Raw genomic sequence first — 22022 nt, forward strand, 5'->3', positions numbered from 1 at the left:
GTTTTCAATGGGGTTCAGGTCTGGAGATTGGGCTGGCCATGACAGGGTCTTTCCTTCTTCTGGTGGTCCTCAATCTACACCCGATTCCAGCCTTGCTGTAGCACACCTAGATCTTCACCGATCCTCCATCTGGTCATCTAATGGTTAGATGGAGAACTGGAGAGGTCTTCAAGCCACAGTGTCTCACACCCACTGTGAAATTTGGTGGAGGATCGGTGATGATCTGGGAGTGTTTCAGCAAGACTGGAATTAGGCAGATTCGTCTTTGTGAAGGACGCATGAATCAAGTCACGTGCAAGGTTATCCTGGAAGAAAACGTACTTCCTTCTGCTCTGACAATGTTCCCCAACTCTGAGGATCGTTTTTACCAGCAGGACAATGCTCCATGCCACACAGCGAGGTCAATCAAGGTTAGGATGGAGGACCACTGGATCAAGACCCTGTCATGGCTAGCCCAATCTCCAGACCTGAACCCCATTGAAAACCTCTGGAATGTGTTTTCTTTGCAATATTCAATATCTGAAAACACTGCATCTTTTTTGTTATTTTGACCAGTTGTCATTTTCTGCAAATAAATGCTCTAAATTACAATATTTTTATTTGGGAGAAATGTTGTCAGTACTTTATGGAATAAAACAAAAATGTTCATTTTACTCAAACACATACCTATATATATAGTAAATCCAGAAAACTGATCATTTTGCAGTGGTCTCTTAATTTTTTCCAGAGCTGCATTTTTTTTCTCTTAAACAGTGGTTTGTAAAAAAAATTCATAAAACATAAAATACGCTGTTTGTGCTTTTATTGGTAGAGCAGATTCAATTCAAACCACATAAAAATCAAATGAGTTTAAGGAAAAACAAGTTTATAAAATTTGGCTGTTATAAACCTTCCCTGGAAATCATGAGTCATTGAACTTCTGTACAAAACAATTAATGAAGTGATTCTTGTGATTTTTTTTATTTTTTATTTTTTTTTATTCCTGGCAAATACAAAATATACTTGCACCATGAAAGGTTTAAGACTTTAAATGAGTAAGTCACCCAAAAGGTAATCATTTACTCCCCCTTATGCCATCTTTGATGTGTATGACTTTCTTCTGCAGAACGCAAAGTTTTAGAAGAATATCTCAGCTTTGTAGGTCCATACAATGCAAGTGAATGGTGACCAAAATTTTGAAGCCCCAAAAAGCACATAAAGGCTACAAAAAAATAATCCATAAGACTACAGTGGTTTAATCCACGTATTCTGAAGCGATCCAATCTGTTTTGGGTATGAACAGACCCAAATGTAACTGCTTTTTCACTGTACATCTTGCCATTGCAGTCTCTAGGCACGATCATGAGTTCAAGCTTGATTACATTTCCTAGTGCTTGATGCATGAGTGTTAGATGGCTCTAGGAAGTGTAATCGAGCTTGATCTCATGATCGTGCCTAGAGACTGCAATGGCAAGATGTACAGTGAAAAAGGAGTTACATTTGGGTCTGTTCTCACCCAAAACCCGATTCGATCGATCGCTTCAGAAGACATGGATCAAACCACTGGAGTCTTATGGATTACTTTTATGCTGCATTTATGTGCTTTTTGAAGTTTAAAGATTTTGGACCCCGTTCACTTGTATTGTATGGACCTACAGAGCGGAGATATTCTTTGTTTGTATTCTGCAGAAGAGAAAAAAAGTCACACATCAGGGATGCATGAGTGAGTAAATGATGAGAGAATTTTCATTTTTGGGTGAACTGTCCTTTAAAGATCTGTGTATGTTGAGAATATATATGGCCAAGTCTTAAAATTCACCTTATTAATATTGTGTTTGGACTGTTAAGCTTGCATTTTTAGCAGAAAACCAGAAGTGAATCCACCAAGAACAGTGGTCACAGCCATACAACTAAAAGGCTGATTTAGACAACTTTACAGCTCAAAAAACACATTTCAATGGAAAAATTAATATAACCGCTTTAATAAAAATATGAGATGCACATTTCAGCATTTAAACCTCCATTGTAGGTACATTACTGAACACCCAATTTTACAACTGATCATACAAGCTGAGGGACCAGTCAAAATTATTGTCTGTGATCAAGAGTATGTCACAGTTGTTCATAAAGGTTAACTTATACTGAACATTCGGGAAGTTGGAACATTCCTTTCAGTTTGGCAGGTGTGTTAATGTTTGTTGCCGAGAGCTTTGTGTACAAACAAACACTGTTAAATATGTAACTATTGCCATTTCAACATTTTGATAAATAATATATACTTTGCTTTAGCCATTAAAGGAGCCTGCTTTCCTTTATTCTCCCAAATTAAACTTCTTGCACATAATGGTAATATTTATTCCGTTTTCTCTGTTTAATGCGCTGCTTGAGCATATAAATAATTTTATATGTGCCTGATAACCAAAAACTTAGATGCATACTCAATCTACAAAATCATTCTATATACACATTAATCATGTAACAAGTCAGGTGTTGTGCAAGATTCTATTCCCCCCAATAATCCTACACCCCTTGAACACAAAGTGATTCTATTGGCTGAAAGAATTTCTGATTGTATTTGGTGCTTGATTATAAATTCAACAAAATCATTTTATGATGTCCATATAACCATATAGCCGGATATGGTTAATGGTTGGGCTACTAACTTAGCATGTTGTTAGCCGATAAAATAGTGCTAGCTGATTAGCCTGCTAGCTTAGCATATCACATATCTAGGGATGTCCCGATACATTTTTTTTTGAGAATGAGTAAGAGTTCCAATAATGTTTTGTTGGTACTCGCCGATACAGAGTCCAATATCTGTTTTTTATATATATATATTATATCTGAACTTCAAATGAAAGTATAACAATTAATTTTCAACATGATATTGTATTATTTTTTGTCAAATGAATTGCTTTTATACAGAACATGATGGTGTTTTTCCATGTACAAGCTCTAAATGGTATGAGCACTTTGTGTCTTAATGTCAACACAACACCGGCTTCACACATTCACAAGCACTCACATTTAAAATGCTGCACATACAAACTATATATTTAGCAAATTAAATCGCAGTTTTTGCTGTTTAATAATCTCACAATTACATGACGTGATTTTAATATGTACGCTGAATGTGTAAGTAATGACACTGGTAGGTCAGATGGTATTGGTTTTTGATATCAGAGCATTTTTAGGAGTACAAGTACATGAGCGTAGTCTGTTACCGGTATCGGGACATCCCTACACAAATCTATTCACCTGCTAGCCTAGCATATACCCTTCACAAGTTACTTTGTCAGTCTGTAAAAAAGGTTGCAACAGTATATTATTTGCGAACTGTCTATGCCGCTATTGGACTGGCGTTTAGCAGAGCATTTAGATGCATGCTGTCCTGTCAAGAGACTACATGTAAAACATTAACATTAAGATGAAAGTTATGAATTATTGCCTCATTCTATGAGTAGAATACACAAAATCAGGAAAAGAAGCTGTTTTAACCACTCTGTGATGATTTAAAGTAAAATATGTAGAAGATAATGTGTAATGTTTACATTGTGCATTCATGGTGCTAATGCTCACATGCTATACGTGGCCATAATATGAACTGGTTACCATTTAATATTGTATTTTATAGACTTTTGTAGACTCAATTTAAAAACAATCACAACATGGTCTTGGAAAATGGCTCTATGCAAACAATTGTCCAGATGGAGTTAAGTTTGCACTAGCTCAACAGCTCTGCACTGCAAGGTGTTCATATTTACTGATGTCAACTGAGTGGAGAAACGAACCAGAAAAAAATGTTGGCATCAAAGTAGGTAGGGCACCGGGTCACACCCACCTATAATGTGGACCAATCGCAGTAAGAATGTGTAACAATAGCCAGTACAATATTTTCCTGTGTTCGCGCTGGCAAGCTGTTTCAAACTACTGAAACAAACTTAAAAACATTTTTGGCCAGATTTTGTTTGAAATGACTTATTTTGTGTTCTTTCTTCAATTTTGCTAGAAGTATATTAAATTTGTATATCTTTGTAGACCTACTATTTATTATTTGTAGCTACCACTGCTACAAAAGGAAAACAGAAAAGGCTATTTTGATTATCTAGAACTAGATATCACAGTCTTGATACATTTTTGAACAGGCATTACACAGCTACCTCTTGGGGTCCATGGAGAACAGGATTCGGCGAGGGTATCGAATCTTGCACAACACCGCTTCTCTTGTGACCTGATGTTTCATATCAGTCGTATCTTCCATCTGTGCCTCAGGGTCCTACCACTTTCCTGGAATGGGGATCCCACACTCATACCAGGCCACATAGTTGATCTGGGAATTTCCTCCAATCTCCCCAAACCTGACAGGCTCTTGACGCATAGCCCGGAAATAGCCTTGATAAAAGAGGAAAAATCATCATGCCTCTTGACCTCGTCCTTATTTAAACTTGATATTATGATCCGTTTCAAGTGATCCAATTACAAGTGGACAGAACTAAATACAGGTGTAAACAGGGTGCAAAACATTTTGAGATCAGATCACTCAAACCACCTTTACAAGTAGTCGAAACCACTGCACTAAAATAAGGCTACGTGTGACATACTAACTGTCCAATAGAAAAAACCTACAACGTGCATGCTTATACATGCTCAAGACTTCATAGAACTTCTTTAGTATGGCTGATATCAACATGCAGAGATACAGATCGTATGAAGCATGGATATTCGAAGTTCATTTTATACTGGTATTCTGTTTATATATTTTCTGCTTGAAGTAGCACATTTGTAGTTAGATTAAAATGCAAGTATTATTGGGAGAATTGTGTCGATTTAATGCTGCTTTCTATTTCATTTTTTATTTTTTTGGAACCATTAACATACAGTACTGCAAAATTTTAATGTAGTAATTGATGTATGCAGTCATGAAATCAGAGACCTTCTTCAAGTGGCCACAGGATACGCATTTTTCCGGGTGTAAACGGTGATGTGTCTTGAATCCAGTGGCGGGCCGTGCATTTAAATTCTAGGCCTTCAGTGTGATTCATGCCATTAAGAAAACACAGTTTCAGAATGAATAAGCCTTTGGGCATCATACATTATGTCGCAGCTAACTAGTAATACCAATTGACATTTTAAAAACACGTTCATGCTCGAAAGCCAGAACTTGAAACGACACTTAATGCTTAAGTAAGCCTAATTGTAACTGCAGAATGACCATATTGTGAAATGAATGTCTCCCGAACAGACATTCAAAAATCATAATTTTTCATATGAATCTACCAAGGAGGTCTATAATACCTGGAAAAATCTATCTAATAATATTTGCGATTTAAATGTTGCTTGCAATAAATTTAGTTTCGTCAGGGTACACAGTTATGCTGCTTTCCATTCAAGTTGGATGAGGGATATTCCTACTTGATATCTCCGACCATAAATGCATTCCATTCCCTGATATTCAGAAGATGACGTTTAAGAAAACAAATCTGCAATGCTCCTGTTAGCTTAGCAGGGGCTTGACTCTCATTAGTCTCCTAGCAACCCAACTGATAAACAATGCTGCAGTGCTAGCATTTGTGCTTAAGGTGTACGATTATCAAAAGAGATTATAATTTACCATGTTTTATACACCTGTTCTGCAGGCATGTGTAAACAAGCTTTAATATCATGTAATGTGGAAACGAACTAATTTATCGATATTACTTAATAAAGTGAATGTTTATCACTTTGTATTATCTCCCTGAGGGTCGACATGTTTGTTTGACATCATGCCCCTGCATCTTGGCAAAATCGGAGTTGAGAATTTCTGCTCGAGCCTACAAGTTGTAATTCTGACTTCAAGATGCATTCCATTCCACTTTTCCTAGTAGGAAGTTGTCAAATCTGACTTTCCGAGTTGAATGGAACGCAGCACTACTTTTCAAAACTTGATTCGACACTGAATTCTCAAGCAGCCTAATTTACACTTAAAAAACTCCTGATGTTGCTATAACAATGCAAAAAGCACTTACCAATTTACTTGAAGTGAAAATCAGTCCTCCTTTCCTGTTTAATAAATTAAGCAATCACACGGTCATGCAGAACGTCTCGTGTTTGTAAATCCATAAGGATCTCTTTCTCAATGGCAATAACAGCAGTGACAGCCGACTTGTCAGCAAGATCTCGCGCTCTTCGCGCTTAAAGCGTGATTGCATCACTCAAGGCCAGCTAGAAGGCCTCGACCGGGAAATATCCTAAAGACCACACCCACCAAGAACAAATAAATCAATCTGATTGGCTGATTAATCTGACAATCTGACATTAGACGTGCATTCATTTGCACTGTTGAGGGATTCTGAAGAAATTCTGAAGGCCTGACAGGGTGGAGCTCAAACTCACCGGCTGCTTCGGGCATGCGATTTGTGAAACAGCCATCAGGCTTCGCATGTAAGCATCAAGGAATAAATTCTGACTGGATAAACTTTTTGTTTTTCTCTGTTTGTTTGTAGATTAATTAAGAGTGGAAAGCGATTAAAAATACATAGGCAGAAAGGTGATTAAGAATATTTATTTATTTGGCATGTTAGGCCAGCAGAGAAGGCTTTGCTGGCCCTGAGAATTCGCCACTGCGTGAATCCATGTATCTTCCGTTCATTCCATTTCCGTTTTGAAATTTAAAAAAAGGATAATGAAAAAATGTCACGGTTATGTACATAATCTCGGTTCCCTGAGACGAAGGGGAGTGCCTGCTTACAAGACCTAGTTGAAACCTCTCTACAATAATGCCAATATTCTAATATTGGCTATGGTGTTTGAGCCCCGCCTGTTTTAGCCCAAAACTGTCCACTATAAAAACAGGTGCACAAACACCATTTTCTCAAAATTTCTGACTGAGAACAAGGAGCGCATCACTCATACCTCAAGAACTCTGAGTCTTGTAGTGTGGCTGGCGTTCGTAATATCACATTCCCTTCGGCTCAGGGAACCAAGGTTACGGACGTAACCGAGTTGTTCCCTTACGACTCAGTACACTCGACATTGCATTTATTAACACATATGGGGAACAGAATCCCGTCACACCACACTACACAAAATAACCTCCCAGAAAAGAAGCATGATGCCGCAGTCTCATGGGATGGCTACCGACAAGAGTATGCCACAGTGAGTGACCCTCGTGTTGGGCAGGAGGGCAGCACTCAGGACAAATATTTGAACTATAGTCATATAGTATGAATTAACTCCTTCACAAACCCAGTGGGGAAGGGAGTTTATTTATAATGTAAGTGCTTGTGACTTACGGTAAATTGCAACGCCCTAATGCAGGCGGCTGTGTAAAAGATGGGGAGCTCATCCTAAAAGGGAGGAGCATAAGTATATATATTTGGCCAATGGATAGCAAGCTCTCTAAAGAGAGAGGACTTGTGAAGAGAGAGATGTTACGTCTAGGTTATAAAACCTTGCGAATGTGTTTTGAGAGGACCTTCCTGCTGCAAAACACATGTCCTGTAAGGACACACCATTCGTCCGTGCCCATGAGGAGGCCATGCCTCTAGTTGAGTGTGCTTTAACACCAATTGGGCAAGTCTTACCCTGCGACTCTTAAGCATACAAAGAGCTGATCAGACAGTCTGAACTGGTGTGTACGCTCAACGTATGCGTGTAGTGCCCGCACAGGGCATAACATATGCAATTATTGTTCCTCATCTGAATTAATGGAGGAGGGAAGAAGGCCTGAAGGTGAACCACCTGTGTACTGAAGGGCATGGTTAGGACCTTAGGCAGATAGCCTTTTCTGTGTTTGACAGTGGCTCTTGAAAGACTGGGGCCAAACTCCAGACATGAATTGTCGATTGATAGTGCATGTGAGTCACCGACCCATTTTACTGAGGCCAGAACCAGCAGTAGTGTGGTCTTAACGGAGAGCATGTGGAAATCAACAGAGTCAAAATGTTTGAAGGGGGGCCCTTCGAGAGCATTTAGGACTAAAGTTAAGTCCCAAGTCGGGACTGTAGCAGGCCGAGGTGGGTTTAATCGTCTTTCTCCTTTAAGGAACTTTATGATTAAATCATGCTTGCCTATAGATGCGCCAGCTTCATGTGCGTGATATGCAGATATAGTTGCCACATACACAATAGTTTATTTTTTATTTTTAGGTGAACGTCACTGGACTTCCTGTTTCTGTTGCTGATGGCACGCTGCGCGAGTGTTTGTAACCTGCTAGCCTGCTTAGCATTGCTTAATCTTAATCTCATACGTTCGTCGTTTTATCCTTTGTCATTTTACCACGTGTTTCGGGTTTTTCCGCTTTTCTACTGTTTCATCTGTGTGTATTTTACCTGTTGCTGCTGGCGCCTAGATCGAGTCTGTGTTTGTAGCCTGCTAGCTTTTTTAGCATTGCTTATCTATCAGTTTTCAGCTTTTAATCCTTAACATCTGCCATTTTTCAGCGCGCATCGGGTTTCCCCCACATTATTCTTTTATCGCGATTCAACTGCATGCATTTTCCACGTGCATCAGCTTTCTATTTTTATCGTGATTAAACTGGGTGCATTATACAGCACACACCTGTTTTTCTCCTCTGTGTTACACGGATTATTACATCGATCTCAAAGCACCGCTTATCAAGAACAACCATAACAACAAACAATTGCATGAGGGATTCACATCGATCTCAAACCCTCACCGCTCAGCAACAACAACAATCAATTGCGGTAAGTCATGGCATCCTCTCATGTTATTTCTTCCTGCATTGCATGTCACATGTATACAATAGCTTCTTCTGTCAGCAGTGAGGGATTCACATGTGATAAATGTAAGGAATTAGTCAGGCTGACGGAGAAGGTTAATGAGTTAGAGACACGCATCCGAATACTAGTGGAGGTCAGTGAGAAAGAGAAGCCGGAAGATACTGTTTCAGATACGGGCAGTACAGAGAGCAATACACACACTTTTGAGGCCCCGCAGCAGGGCGTTTGGGTGACGTCTCGGTGGCACACTCGCTTAGCAAAGCGACATCACTGTCCCGTTCCTGTTAGGGTTTCCAATCGATTCTCCCCACTCAGTGATTCACCCACTGAGAATCATGTTGAAAGAATTGGTGATTCTATTGTGAGGAATGTGGAAATAGAGATTCCAGCCTCTATTGTTAAATGCATTTCAGGTGACAGAGAGTCTGACATCAGATCAAATTTACAAGTGCTGGCTAATGCTAAACGTAAATTTTCTAAAATTGTTATTCATGTCTGCACTAATGATGTCCGGCTTTGCCAGTCAGAAATCTCTAGAGATAATGTTAAAGAGGTGTGTGAATTTGCAAAAACTATGTCAGACACTGTAATATGCTCTGGCCCCCTCCCTGCTCATCGTGGTGACAAGGTTTATAGTAGATTAATGTCACTGAATGGCTGGATGTCTGAGTGGTGTCTGGAGAATAGAATAGGATTTATAGACAATTGGAAGAGTTTTTGGGGTAGAACTGACCTGCTAAAGAGAGACGGACTCCATCCCTCCAGGGAAGGTTCTGCTCTCCTCTCTAGTAATTTGGCTCATAGTCTTAATAATGCTAATATTTGATTAACTGAGGCCCATGTCAGTAAGCAGACAAACTGGTTAATCCGAACGTCTGCTAGCTGCATTGAGACGTCACACAGGCCACATAAACTACAGCACATAGAGACTGTATCACCTAGATATCACATAGAGACTGTGTCTGTTCCCCGAACTATCAAACACAAAACTCTCACTAAATAATTTACAACAAATTGTGTTAAGGGCAAACTTGAACAAAACAAAAATAAATAAAGATAAACATCATATTTTGTATGGCTACTAAACATTAGATCTCTTTCTACCAAAGCACTAATTGTAAATTTAATAATTACAGATCATAGTTTGTATGTGCTCTGTTTGACTGAAACCTGGCTTAAACCGGATGAATATATTAGTTTAAATGAATCTACTCCCCCAGGTTATTGTTATAAACATGAGCCTCATCTGAAGGGTCGAGGAGGAGGTGTTGCTACAATTTACATTGAAGTTTTTGGTGTTACTCGGAGAACAGGAATGTAAGTCTTTTGAACTAATAATGCTTAATGTGACACCGTCAGATATAAATAAAAAATCTCTGTCTTTTACCCTTGCTATCTTTAGGACATGTCCCAAGAAACTTTAAAATAGCAGTTATCAAACCACTTATTAAGAAGCCACAACTTGATCCTGGAGAACTGGCTAATTATAGACCAATTTCAAATCTTCCGTTTATGTCGAAACTACTAGAAAAGGTAGTATCCTCCCAAATATGTTCATTTCTACAGAGAAATAGTATATATGAACAATTTCAGTCAGGATTTATGGCTCATCACCGTACAGAGACTGCACTTATCAGAGTTACAAATTACTTTTTTCTTTTTTCTGACTTTTTTTGTCTATGTAAATGAGGAATTGTCAAACCAAACAAAAGTAAAGTATGGAGTGCCACAGGGATCAGTTTTAGGGCCTCTGCTTTTCTCCTTGTATATGCTTCCCCTGGGAGATATTATCAGGACTCGTGGAATAAGTTTCCACTGTTATGCCGATGATACCCAACTTTATATTTCTTCAAAACCTGATGAGATTTCACAATTCTCCAAATTAGCAGTGTATCAATGAAATCAAAGATTGGATGGCCAGAAATTTCCTTCTACTCAATTCCAACAAAACAGAGGTACTAATGATTGGACCAAAAACCTCTAAAAATAAGCAGCTAAAATATAATTTGACTCTCAATGAATGTACTGTTACATCCTCTTCAACAGCGAAGAACTTATGTGTTATATTTGATACCAAGCTGTCCTTTGAAAATCAAATTACCAATTTTTGTAGAACAGCATTCTTCCACCTAAGAAATATTGCTAAATTACGACACATGCTCTCTGTCTCTGATGCCGAAAAACTAATTCATGCGTTCATGACCTCAAGACTAGATTATTGTAATGTATTACTGGGAGGATGTCCAGCAAGATCAATAAATAAACTTCAGTTGGTTCAAAATGCAGCAGTCAGAGTGCTGACTAGAACCAAGAAATGTAAGCATATATATTAGCCCCATTTTATCGTTGTTTCATTGGCTACCTGTTAAATTTCGTATTAATTTTAAAATTCTGTTAACTACGTACAAAGCTTTAAATGGTCTAGCTCCGCAGTACTTAAGTCACCTTCTATGACGCTATATTCCATCATGTTCACTACAATCGCAAAATTCTGGCCTGTTAATAGTTCCTAGAGTATCAAAATCCACAAAAGGAGGTAGATCCTTTTCATATTTGGCTTCTAAACTATGGAATAATCTCCCTAACACTGTTCGAGATGCAGACACACTCACTCAGTTTAAGTCTAGACTAAAGGCTGCTTTACTTAGGTCTGCCGGAACCAGAAACCAGAAACACTGATCGTGATCTATAACTCTGCAATAAATTGAATGGCATCTATGCTAATATTATTTATTGTTTCCCTGTCTCAACCTCGGGACTCCTATCCTGAGGTCACCAGAACCGACTGGATCCAGCTCCATTCCTGCTTCGTGTTGGGACTCCACTGCTACGTGTCGCTGAGTGATGATGACTAATAGCAGCTGGTGCCAGCCAAACATCACTTCAGTCTATTATGTTGGACTTCAGAGGATGAACTGATGCCAACACCAACCATAAGACATGAGATACTTCATATGCCATTGCCTGAACCTTGGATTTAGGATAGACCTCACCAAAATTACCGGCCAGGTTGAACTGCGATGCACCTAACTGATCTACCTACATCACCTCAGTCTAATGATGGACTACACTCTTGAAATGGCATACATAGACTATCAATTAATTGCCAACAAAACCCTTCATCAGCCAACTAACAAGGACAATTGCATCTATGTGAACTTCTGCAGTTAATCCAGGATGGACTTCAAAGACATTAGTCATTAATCTTACAGTTCATACAAAATCTTTGTTTAAACACTGACCCTTAACACTTACTTAGTTTAATAATTTTAAACCATGACTTGCACTATACATAAGTAATATTGGCATTATAATCATGATGTTAGCCAGGGGGGAACTGGCCCCTACAGTGAGCCGGGTTTCTCCCAAGGTTATTTTTCTCCATTAACCAACATTTTATGGAGTTTTGTGTTCCTTGCCACAGTCACCTTCTGCTTGCTCACTGGGGTTATAAATACAATTATTATTTAATTACTTATTTTTAAACACAATTCACAATAGTATTTTATCAAACGACACAATGATGACTCTAAGGCATTATAGATATTACAGTTTAATTTTCTGTTAATGCATGATCTTCTGTAAAGCTGCTTTGAAACGATGTGTGTTGTGAAAGGCGCTATACAAATAAAAATGATTTGATTTGACACACTTTGAGCGTTGATGGGGTGAGTTCTGCATCTAATCGCTCTTGAAGAAATATGAGAATTTCATGTATGGGGCAGTTTTCTGGGTCTTTGCCAAGTGAGAGACACCAATCGGTGAACACCTTCCATTTTAGCACGTAGAGGCGTCTCATGGATGGTGCTCTGGCCTGTAAAATGGTGTTCATGACTGAACACGTCAGTTCTGGCACGTCTAGTGCGCTCCGTTCAGGGGCGACACATGCAAGTTCCACATCTGGGGCTGGGGATGCCAGATTGTGTCTTGTGCCTGAGAGAGGAGATCCCTCCTCAGCGATATTTCCCATGGCGAGCTGTAAAGCATCTCTATCATTCTGGAAAACCATGGCTGGTTGGGCCATTTCGGTGCAACTAATAGAATCGTTTCCTTGTCCTCTCTGACTTTACATATGACAGAGTGAATCAGGCATACCGGGGGAAACGCATATTTGCATTTCGCCAGCCATTTGTGTGCCATTGGGCCCACTCCCTGCGGGGCTTGGAACTTCGAGTACCAGAGGGGACAGTGGGTATTCTCCACTGAGGCAAATAGATCGATTTCTGCTTTGCCGAATACTTCCCAAATCCTCAGTACAGTTTGAGGATAAAGTCTCCTGAATTCTGCCTTGGTGGTTTATTTATGCAACAACTGTCATATTGTCTGTGCAAACCAGGACATAACAGTTCGCTATTTCTGACTTGCACCAGCACGACACCTCATTGTTAAAACGCAGAAGCTGTCCATGGTGCTAAAGCAGGATGCCATAAATCCCAATGCTTTCTGAAACAGCTTCAGTGTGTTGGGCCTCATATATTCAGATAGAAGACAAAGGCAGGCCTAACAGTCGTAAAAGCCTGACCACATACAAAGTCATAAATCTTACTGATATAAAACCGTGCCAAAATCAAACAAAGGGAGTCCATAACAGACTTCAAATCCTATAAAGCCTTGCTCACTAAAGGATCGAACTCTCAACTCCTATTGGATGAGGCACACAACAGAACGGCCCTAAACCATGATGTCATCGGGAGTAGAAATAACTCTGAGCTGCTTCCAGGATTTGCTTCCAGCAACTTTGCTCGCCGTGTGTAGATGCAGCTCATCGGTGCTCTCAGGTGTAGCCTCGTGGCACAAGGAAGTAACGTCCGACTTGAAACTGTGGCCATACAATCTCCATCTCGCTGGACGAGTTGAGATTACTCTGTGTTCCACTGAATGAACGGATGTGAAGGAGACCGCTGAGCAATCCGCATCTACATCCGTTTGCCTGCAGAAGTGAAGAGAGAAAAGATTTCTCTTCCATCTTCAATCAAGTCGACATCGCTGATTTCTCCGCCAGTCCGCCGAGAATCAGCAGCTGTTCCGCCCGCTGACAGAGCGAGAAAACGGCCTTCCGTCATCACCCAAGCCTTGAGGAACCAAGTCGGAGTTAAAGGACGGATGAACACACATACTAGCTGCATCCTCATGCGATTCAAGTAAGAGGTTTACATCTGGGCAGAGATAGAATATTATAGTGTGTTATTCTTGTGTATCAAGGTTATTGCTTGTACAGTTTACGGACCGCCGAGTCCGCTCATTGCAGCTAATACTCAAGGTATTTAATTATCATGAATGAGATCTGCTGTGTTGTAGTCCAACCACATTGGACTGTTGTGCATTTCCGCCATCGCAGGTGAGACCGGCACACTGATTACGAGCCAACCACCGCGCCTCTGAGTGATAACTAGCAGCTGCTTTCTCTCCCACGATCGCGAAATCGGCTTTGGGGCTGTCACTTTACTTTCTCTCTCTCTCGTACTAACCACACACATGCGACCCCTCACAAACATTCTCGCACACACTTTTGGCTAGTAGATAACTTCGTGAAAAAGCTCAGCTTTGTCCCTAAGTTATCGTATAAGCGGAGACACGCGGTAAACTGGTAGGCGCCATTGACTGGTTTCTCTCTGCCCACATTCGCGGCCATATTCTCTGGCCGGAAGGCTCGCGTGACATACTCTCCACGAGAGTCACGTCCGCCATTTTGTGTGCATCCCTCCTTACACATACACACACACACACTCTCTCTCTCTCTCTCTCACACACACACACACCCTCATGTGTTATAGGATTATTTTGTTTACCATATCTAATCGTATCACTGTTTAGTTTGTAGTTTGTAGTCGGAAGTTTATTGACTGCATTGTATTAATTATTAATTGATATTACTGCATAAATAAACTTTGTTATATTTCAAAGAGAAGTGTTTTGGTTTGTTTTGCATACACCTGTGTCAAATGCTGACGGGATGTCAGTGCTCGGATTCAAGCCTTCATTGTTTCTTTTCGAAAATCAATATTCGGATGTCGATTTTCCTAAGAGAACGATCTAATATTGAGACTGTTATACTATCTGGTTATTAGTCCCTGATTCCAGGGTGGTGCTCCGGCAATATTAATCCTTATTAATATTCTATTGATTTTTGATCATTGATAATTATCTTTGATGATTGTTGAATTTGAAGGATCAATAAGCTAGTGTTAATTTTAATCAATGTTTCATCGATGTTAACAATTAATGATTATCTTTGATAATTGTTGATTTCAAGGATTAAAAAAGCTAACATTGATTCAAACCAATGTTCTATTGATTTTAATAATTAATAATTATCTTTGATAAAGTGACTAAGCGATGTCTGCAGAAATCACAGAGATGGGTGTGTCTTCTGCATTTACACATTGTCACCACATAACTGACCGATCAGAAAATGTATTGCAGTGCATTAATTATGGAGGAGATTTAAACAATTATCATATACTGCATCTGGGATTATTAGAAGAAACTGATTGGAATATCTGGCAAAATATAACAAAACTGGTGATATTAGCGAGCCTGAAATCCTATATTACACTTTTTAATAAAAATATGGACAATCCATTCACATTATATTTGTCCCTCTGCAAAATATGTACTGAAATGCGGGGCCAAATCACAATCTTACATGCTTGTGTATCTTCACAATTTTCATGCATAAAATGCTTGAGAAAAGCATGCATCAGTCCAAATGCAACAGCCAGCATTATCTGAAGTTCATCTGAAGTGAAGTGCGTTTTACAGTTTCTATTGTGTTCTCTTCGCCAACATCCACTTCAGGCACATGAATAACTCGAGAAACAACAAAAGTTAAAGGGTTCACAGGTTGGACAGTGCAGATTCAGTGGCTTTTTACCAGCATGTCAGTTTGCACATTAGGGGTTATTTTTACAGGGCGTTTTATTGCAGGTAAAATAGTCAACGAGATAATCTTCACTGGTGTGTGAATGTGCAGTTCGTAAAAATTACTGACATGAACAATTCGCACAGGATTAAAATCAGGGAGTCTCGTAATTAGTACCTTTTCCCACATCCCCATATAAAACTAAGTTCCAGCATCTTTGATCCTCACAGGAACAGCAGAAAATAAAGTAGGTTAAAAGCATCAATCCTCATTAGCCTTTACGTGAACTACCGTGGACATTTCGGGAAATAATAGCCTACAGATGAGTTACAGAAAATTGGAAAAATCTAATTTACAAAATTTACAGTATTAAGGTCTTTTTTCTCAAACTTAATTTTACGAATGCATAATGCATTTTTTAGAAAGGGAAAAAACTTTAGTAAATAATTTACCAAAGCAAATAACTGCTAAATAAAAAGACAAGTTGTCTTTTCATTTTCCGTTTTTTGATTTCAAAACGGATATGAAATGAACGGAAGATACACGGATTGTCTTGCCTGACCACTTGTGATTGGCTCACCCGAGATGGATCTTAATATCAGGTGTAAACGGGGCACTAGTGTGATATTGTGTGTATGTTTTTTTTTATTTTTTTTTTTTTTTTTTTTATAAATGCTCTTGTTAAAAACCTTGTTTGGGTGGTAACTGTTCTGGTGAAAGAGGACCACCGGTTCGTCCATCTAGGAACGAGTCAACAAACTGACAGTGGTCCTCCCCATACCCTGTCTGATCTCCTATGTTGTAGAACTTCCCTAGAGACAAAAATGATAAAACAAGGGAAATTGAGTAATGCTGCAGAAGTTGGTGTATAAATAACTGGTCTGAGTCTGTAAATGGTAAAGATACTGACCAGTGAGAGAGTCACTCAGGTAGATCTTATATCTAAGAGAGTTGCACAACTGGATACCCACAAATTTGCGGTACCAGGTTCGCTTTATGAACTGCCTCCCGTTGCACTCGGAGTACGAGTCTGACTTGAATGGAAATGATGACCAGATGGCAGTTTTACCTGCGAGAGCCAATACAGATCAGATAAACTTCTACACTATTGATATGTATATACTGTATTATAGATATTGTTAGATGGCAGATATTGTTTCTTAGCATTTTTTTATTGTTTGTTCAAGATTTATAGAGCACTTACCAGTAGGGACCTCACTCACACGAGGATCAGCTGCAATACAGAGAAAAACATGATGTCACCCTAACAGTAATGCATTCTGTCAATCTGACATATACAGTTATGTTTCCCATGGAATCTAAATCTAAGTATTGTGGCTTTTAGTCCATGTCTTTGAGACAAAATGAAATACAAAATAAACCTTTAGTAGATAATTTTTTTAATGTATTTTTTTTTATTTATTTTTTTATTTTTTATTCACAGCCTTTCTCTTCTAAGAAAATGGACCAAAAATATTGGTGACTTGTTATGTATGCTAGAGAGTACAAATGTTTGTCCAATAAAATAGAACAATAACTCTATAGAATGAGAATCTCCCATTCCCCTAATACCACCTTCAACCGATTATTAATAGCAAGCAACACATCTTGGTTTTGGCTATTTGGATCAGCCCTTTGGTATGTCCCACTTCCTGTTTCAATAGGAAATACATAGGATGCTTCTCATTTCTAAAACTGTGCATCCTCATTTTCTTTCCTTGCATCCTTTCCTCACTTCCTATCTCCTCCCTCTTAGGAAAAGAAGAAAGGATGCAAGGAAAGGAAACGAGGATGGAGCAATCGAAGCAAGATGTATTTGTAAAATTGAATGTCGTTGTTCACTCAAGCATCACTTCAGAGTGCCGTTATTTCGCAGCTGCATTACCTAATCCTAATAAATCAAGATGCATTGTTTAAGTATGTGACAATTATGATTTATTTATACAACAAAAGTGAAACATGAATTAAAACTGTAGTGCCAGATGTGAAGAGGGAGGAGAATTTATGGGTGCGTCAGGTGCTTTGACAAAAAAGACTCTCTGTCCACGATCCTCACCTCCTCGTGGTGCATTTAAAGAATTTATACTACCTTCATGATGGCGGACTTCGATTGGTTTCTGGGTCACAGTCAAGGAAACGAGGATGCACAATTTAAGAAATAAGAAGCACCCATTAACACAGAACACAAACCATTTCATTGGGTCTGTGGACAACAGCACTGGGAAGTGACTTCTGAGCTAATGTGAAACTATTTTAGGGATTGTCTTTATAATTATTTTTTCCATTCTTTTGCAACAATTGCACATTATTTTGAATGATCAAATGATCAAATGATTTTTTTATAGCTTCAATAAAACTACATACAGTACATGAATTATGTTGATCCAAAGACATAACCATCTGTAATCTTCAAAGGTACATTTCCCTGAAATAAAAGTCAGACCATATGATATTCAGGTACAAAAATCCACTTAAGGCCTTAACATAGTAAAACAGAGTGTTTTGGTGCTTATTTCTGTTAAATTCTAAAATCCCCAAAAATTCCCCTTGGTTGTCTTAACTATCATAATGTACAATTTTCCAGAGCTTGTGTGTCAGTATCCTTATGGTTTTTATTATTACTTGGCAGCCTTACAGGGCCCCTGTTTTGCAGTTTTACCTGAATGACGGCAATGGACACAGAAACATAATGAAACTATTAGTTTAACATTAGGTACATTAATCTTACTACTGACAGTAATGTTTGTGTGATAATTATACATAGACATTTCAGGAACAGTTCATTGCCATTTTCGCACACCTGTAAGCTTGATCTTTAGCTCTCAAGTTACCTTGACCTGCCTGACATTATACCAGTTTCTTCAAATTGTTCAGTGTCTTCGCCACAGCGATGACATTTCTGAGAAATTACTCAAATGATCTAAGAAATATTATTTATGGGTTTTCAACAGGATTGAAATGACACTAGGGTGTATAAATGATCACAGAATTTTCTTTTGGGGGTGAACTATTCCTTTCCTTGGTGGCGTAATAAAGTGTTACACACAACTGTTTCAACCTCGTACGACCCTGTTTATACATGCATGTACGTTATATTTTGGCTTCACTATACGCAATGCATAATTTAAATGAATTTAAACTGACTGAATACTGTTCACAACACTTAAGACTGTCATTTACGGGTTAAAATTCTGATGCATCGAGTCATGTGACACAACAGCATGGCGTTGATTTCAGTACATTTACGGACGCAGAACCAACAAAAGTGCCTCTGGTAAGAAACCTCTCTATGTTTGTTTTTCATTGAAACCTGTTTGGGTTTAAAGAGCAGCGTCTCTAGTTTCGTGTGATATGCTGCTTTAAAAAATGTATTTATTCTTTGCTTGCTAGCGCGATGATAAACATGATGTACACATGTGTATTGTGGGACATTATTCCCTCAAAAGTTGAAAAAACAAAACAAATCTGTGGGTTATTTCACTTCATTTTAATATACATTGTGTAATATTTTATTTTGTTATCACTGTACAATATGGTTCTATTCATTAATATTAGTAAATGCATTCCTATATTTACTGTGCATTTTCACATTAAACCTAAAACAGGCAAGAGTGGAAAATTATTAGCAAAAAATAATTTCATGTCACTTTTTATATCATTTGGAATAAAGTAAAACATATCCAAAGGAATTTTTGATATATTTGATATACTTTGGATTTTATGAGTTGGATCTCCCAGGATACATTGCCCTATTAAGGTACAAAAAAGTTAAAGTCATCAATATTTCTGTATTTTATTTGATGCAAAAAATGATACGTTTCCGACTTCCCCACTTATTTTAAAACATACGTGTGTGTGTGTGTGTGTGTGTGTGTGTGTGTGTGTGTGTGTGTGTGTGTGTGTGTGTGTCTGTGTGTAACCAGTGCTGGGCAGATTACTTGTGATTGCAATCAAATACTGATTACAAATTCCATGACAAAAAAAATGAAATCAGTAACAATAATCTGATTACTTTTGGATTACTTCCAACCTAATTCTATTTTATTTGATGTCATGCATTTGAGTAGGAAAATCTTGTATCATTTTAACATAAAAGTACAATAAGAAAATGTATTCCATTCTTTATGACAAACTTAAAGAGCCTCACAAAAAGAAATCCTTATGACATTTTTAAAAAGTGCATTAAACAGTTCATGAATGAACATACAATAAACATTAAATCTAACAGCAATGACAGTGCATGGCCAAAGTTCATAATTCAAAACACTGAGACTTCAAGTTAATTTTAAGTGCATAAAACATTAATTGGTCACAATATCAACATAAAATTATTATAAAATGAACATAAATTAGTGACCATAAAATCAACAGCAATGACGTTACTAGGTATATCAGCAGTATGCTGATTTAGAATGAAGAATGCAAAAGACTGAATAAAGAGAATGGTTAGAGTGATCAATAAATTAACAATTTACTGTCGTTGCCTTCTTAATATGTAATCATATAATCCATAAAAAAGTAACTGTAGTCTGAATCAGAATTTTTTTTAATGTAATTTATTCCAATTACAAGTACTTGATTTTGTAATCTGATTACATAATACAGATTACATGTAATCAGTTACTACCCAGCACTGTGTGTAACAAAACTGAGAAAAGTTTACATTTAAGGTTGCATGTATGTCATGTGTAAGTGGGACCCACTTTATTTTAGGTGGCCTTAACTACTATGTACTTTGACATTCGATACAATGTACTTATTATGTACAAACATGTTGTTGCATTGTAATTACATTAAAAGTACTTGCATTTAATTACATTTGTAGTTACACTGTTAACATGTTAACAAACATGTTGTTGCATTGTAATTACATTAAAAGTACTTGCATTTAATTACATTTGTAGTTACACTGTTAACTTTACCCCTAACCCTAACCCAACCCTTATCCCAAAACCTAACTCTAACTCCTAATTCTAACTCTAACCCACCTTTACTCCTAAACCTACCCGCACCTCAACCTCAGTAGCAGCAAATGTGGGAATTTTGCAGAGCAACATGTAGTTACACAGTAAATACATAGTCTTGTATGTATTTAATGTTAGTACACAGTAGTTAAGACCACCTAATACAAAGTGTGACATGTAAGTGTAATAAATGTGTATGTGTAATATTGTGGATTAACCCTTTTTCTTCCCTTAATCTGGCAACATATCTCAGGGGATATGCACACTTCAAAATGTGCTAAATAAAAGCATGAACAACATATGACTTAATTTTCTGCTTCCACATCTTAAGACAATGTTTACAATTAATATATTATATATTAGCAGTTTTATTTATTTATTTATTTATTTTACTGAAGAAAAGTAAGATTAATATATAATTAATTATCACAAAGTCAGCATGTCCTGCACCATGTTGGTTTTAGGTCAGGCTGACATAACGATCACAGAAAATTTTAACGAAGTCATGTGACCCACATACTCAAAACAGACCTATCTATGATAAATGATAACAAGATTGTGTGAGAAACTCTTTCTCATACCCCCTATAAGAAACTAAAGAGTATGTATCTTGTAGTGCACGTTGCCTGTTTTAGGGTTAAGAATCAACAGGTTCATCCAAAAGCTGAAAAATTTAGCTTTCAGAGGCTTTATATGGAGTTAGGATGAAAATAAGGTGCTTTTCAAACTGTTCTGAGACCAGTGCAGACAGACAGCACACTGGAGGTTAAGTCATTCACTAAATAGGGAGCAAGAGAGCATACTATATCTTTCTTTGCAGCTAAGTCCATTCACTTCTAAAATCCGTAACAAAGTTTAGTTTCAGGGTGCAGATGATGTTTGGACCACTCAACATTTTTGGCAGACATGGAACAATGGTAATCAGTACATAGATACAGAATTTATCATGCTAAATTTTATTTTAACAGGATTGGTAGTGATTGGATGATGTTGGCCATTACTTTGAATCAGAATTAATTATGCTAATTCTGTCTGTAATGTCTCAAAAACATGAATAACCAACACTCCTGGAAACATAATAAACAATTTGATGAAAAAAATCTGACTTTCTATAGCTTGGTATTATTTAAAATTTCCCAACTTAGTCCTGCTGTCCACATATGTGAACATCAATGTTTAGTTAAACTATTTGCTCTAGACATTTTTTAGTTACAAATCAAAAAGGGAAATGGAAAATGTACACAGCAATCACGCTTGGGTCTCAAGAGGTTAGAGAAAAAAAAATTATTGAGATAAATATATGTGGTAACTGTGGTATAAGCGGAATAATTGACCATTTCTTACTTGAATAAAAAATAAATAAAAAAAAGTTGGAAATTTTTTTAAAAAATTAAAGCAATACAAAAGCTTGTCTTATTTATACAATTGGAAACATGACACATGGAACAACAAGAGCTCAAAATCTCTGGCATTAATGAGCAAGATGATTTCACAATA

The 22022-nt window shown here is 37.7% G+C and overlaps 1 protein-coding gene across 4 annotated transcripts in view; it reads right to left on the reverse strand.

Moving 5' to 3' along the window:
* Positions 1-1939: 1939 nt before the first annotated feature.
* LOC127447651 (target of Nesh-SH3-like) overlaps positions 1940-22022 on the reverse strand; it is a 44932-nt gene continuing 24849 nt past the window's right edge. For all 4 annotated transcript variants that reach the window (XM_051709618.1, XM_051709617.1, XM_051709616.1 and 1 more), the window contains 4 exons: positions 16766-16795; positions 16472-16630; positions 16251-16373; positions 1940-4371 (listed from right to left, as the gene is read on the reverse strand). In XM_051709618.1, the coding sequence (XP_051565578.1) occupies positions 4256-4371; positions 16251-16373; positions 16472-16630; positions 16766-16795 (428 nt within the window). In that variant the 3' untranslated portion in view covers positions 1940-4255. The remainder of the gene's footprint in view (positions 4372-16250; positions 16374-16471; positions 16631-16765; positions 16796-22022) is intronic.

This window comes from Myxocyprinus asiaticus, chromosome 10, assembly GCF_019703515.2.
Source record: "Myxocyprinus asiaticus isolate MX2 ecotype Aquarium Trade chromosome 10, UBuf_Myxa_2, whole genome shotgun sequence".
Lineage (NCBI taxonomy): Eukaryota > Metazoa > Chordata > Actinopteri > Cypriniformes > Catostomidae > Myxocyprinus > Myxocyprinus asiaticus.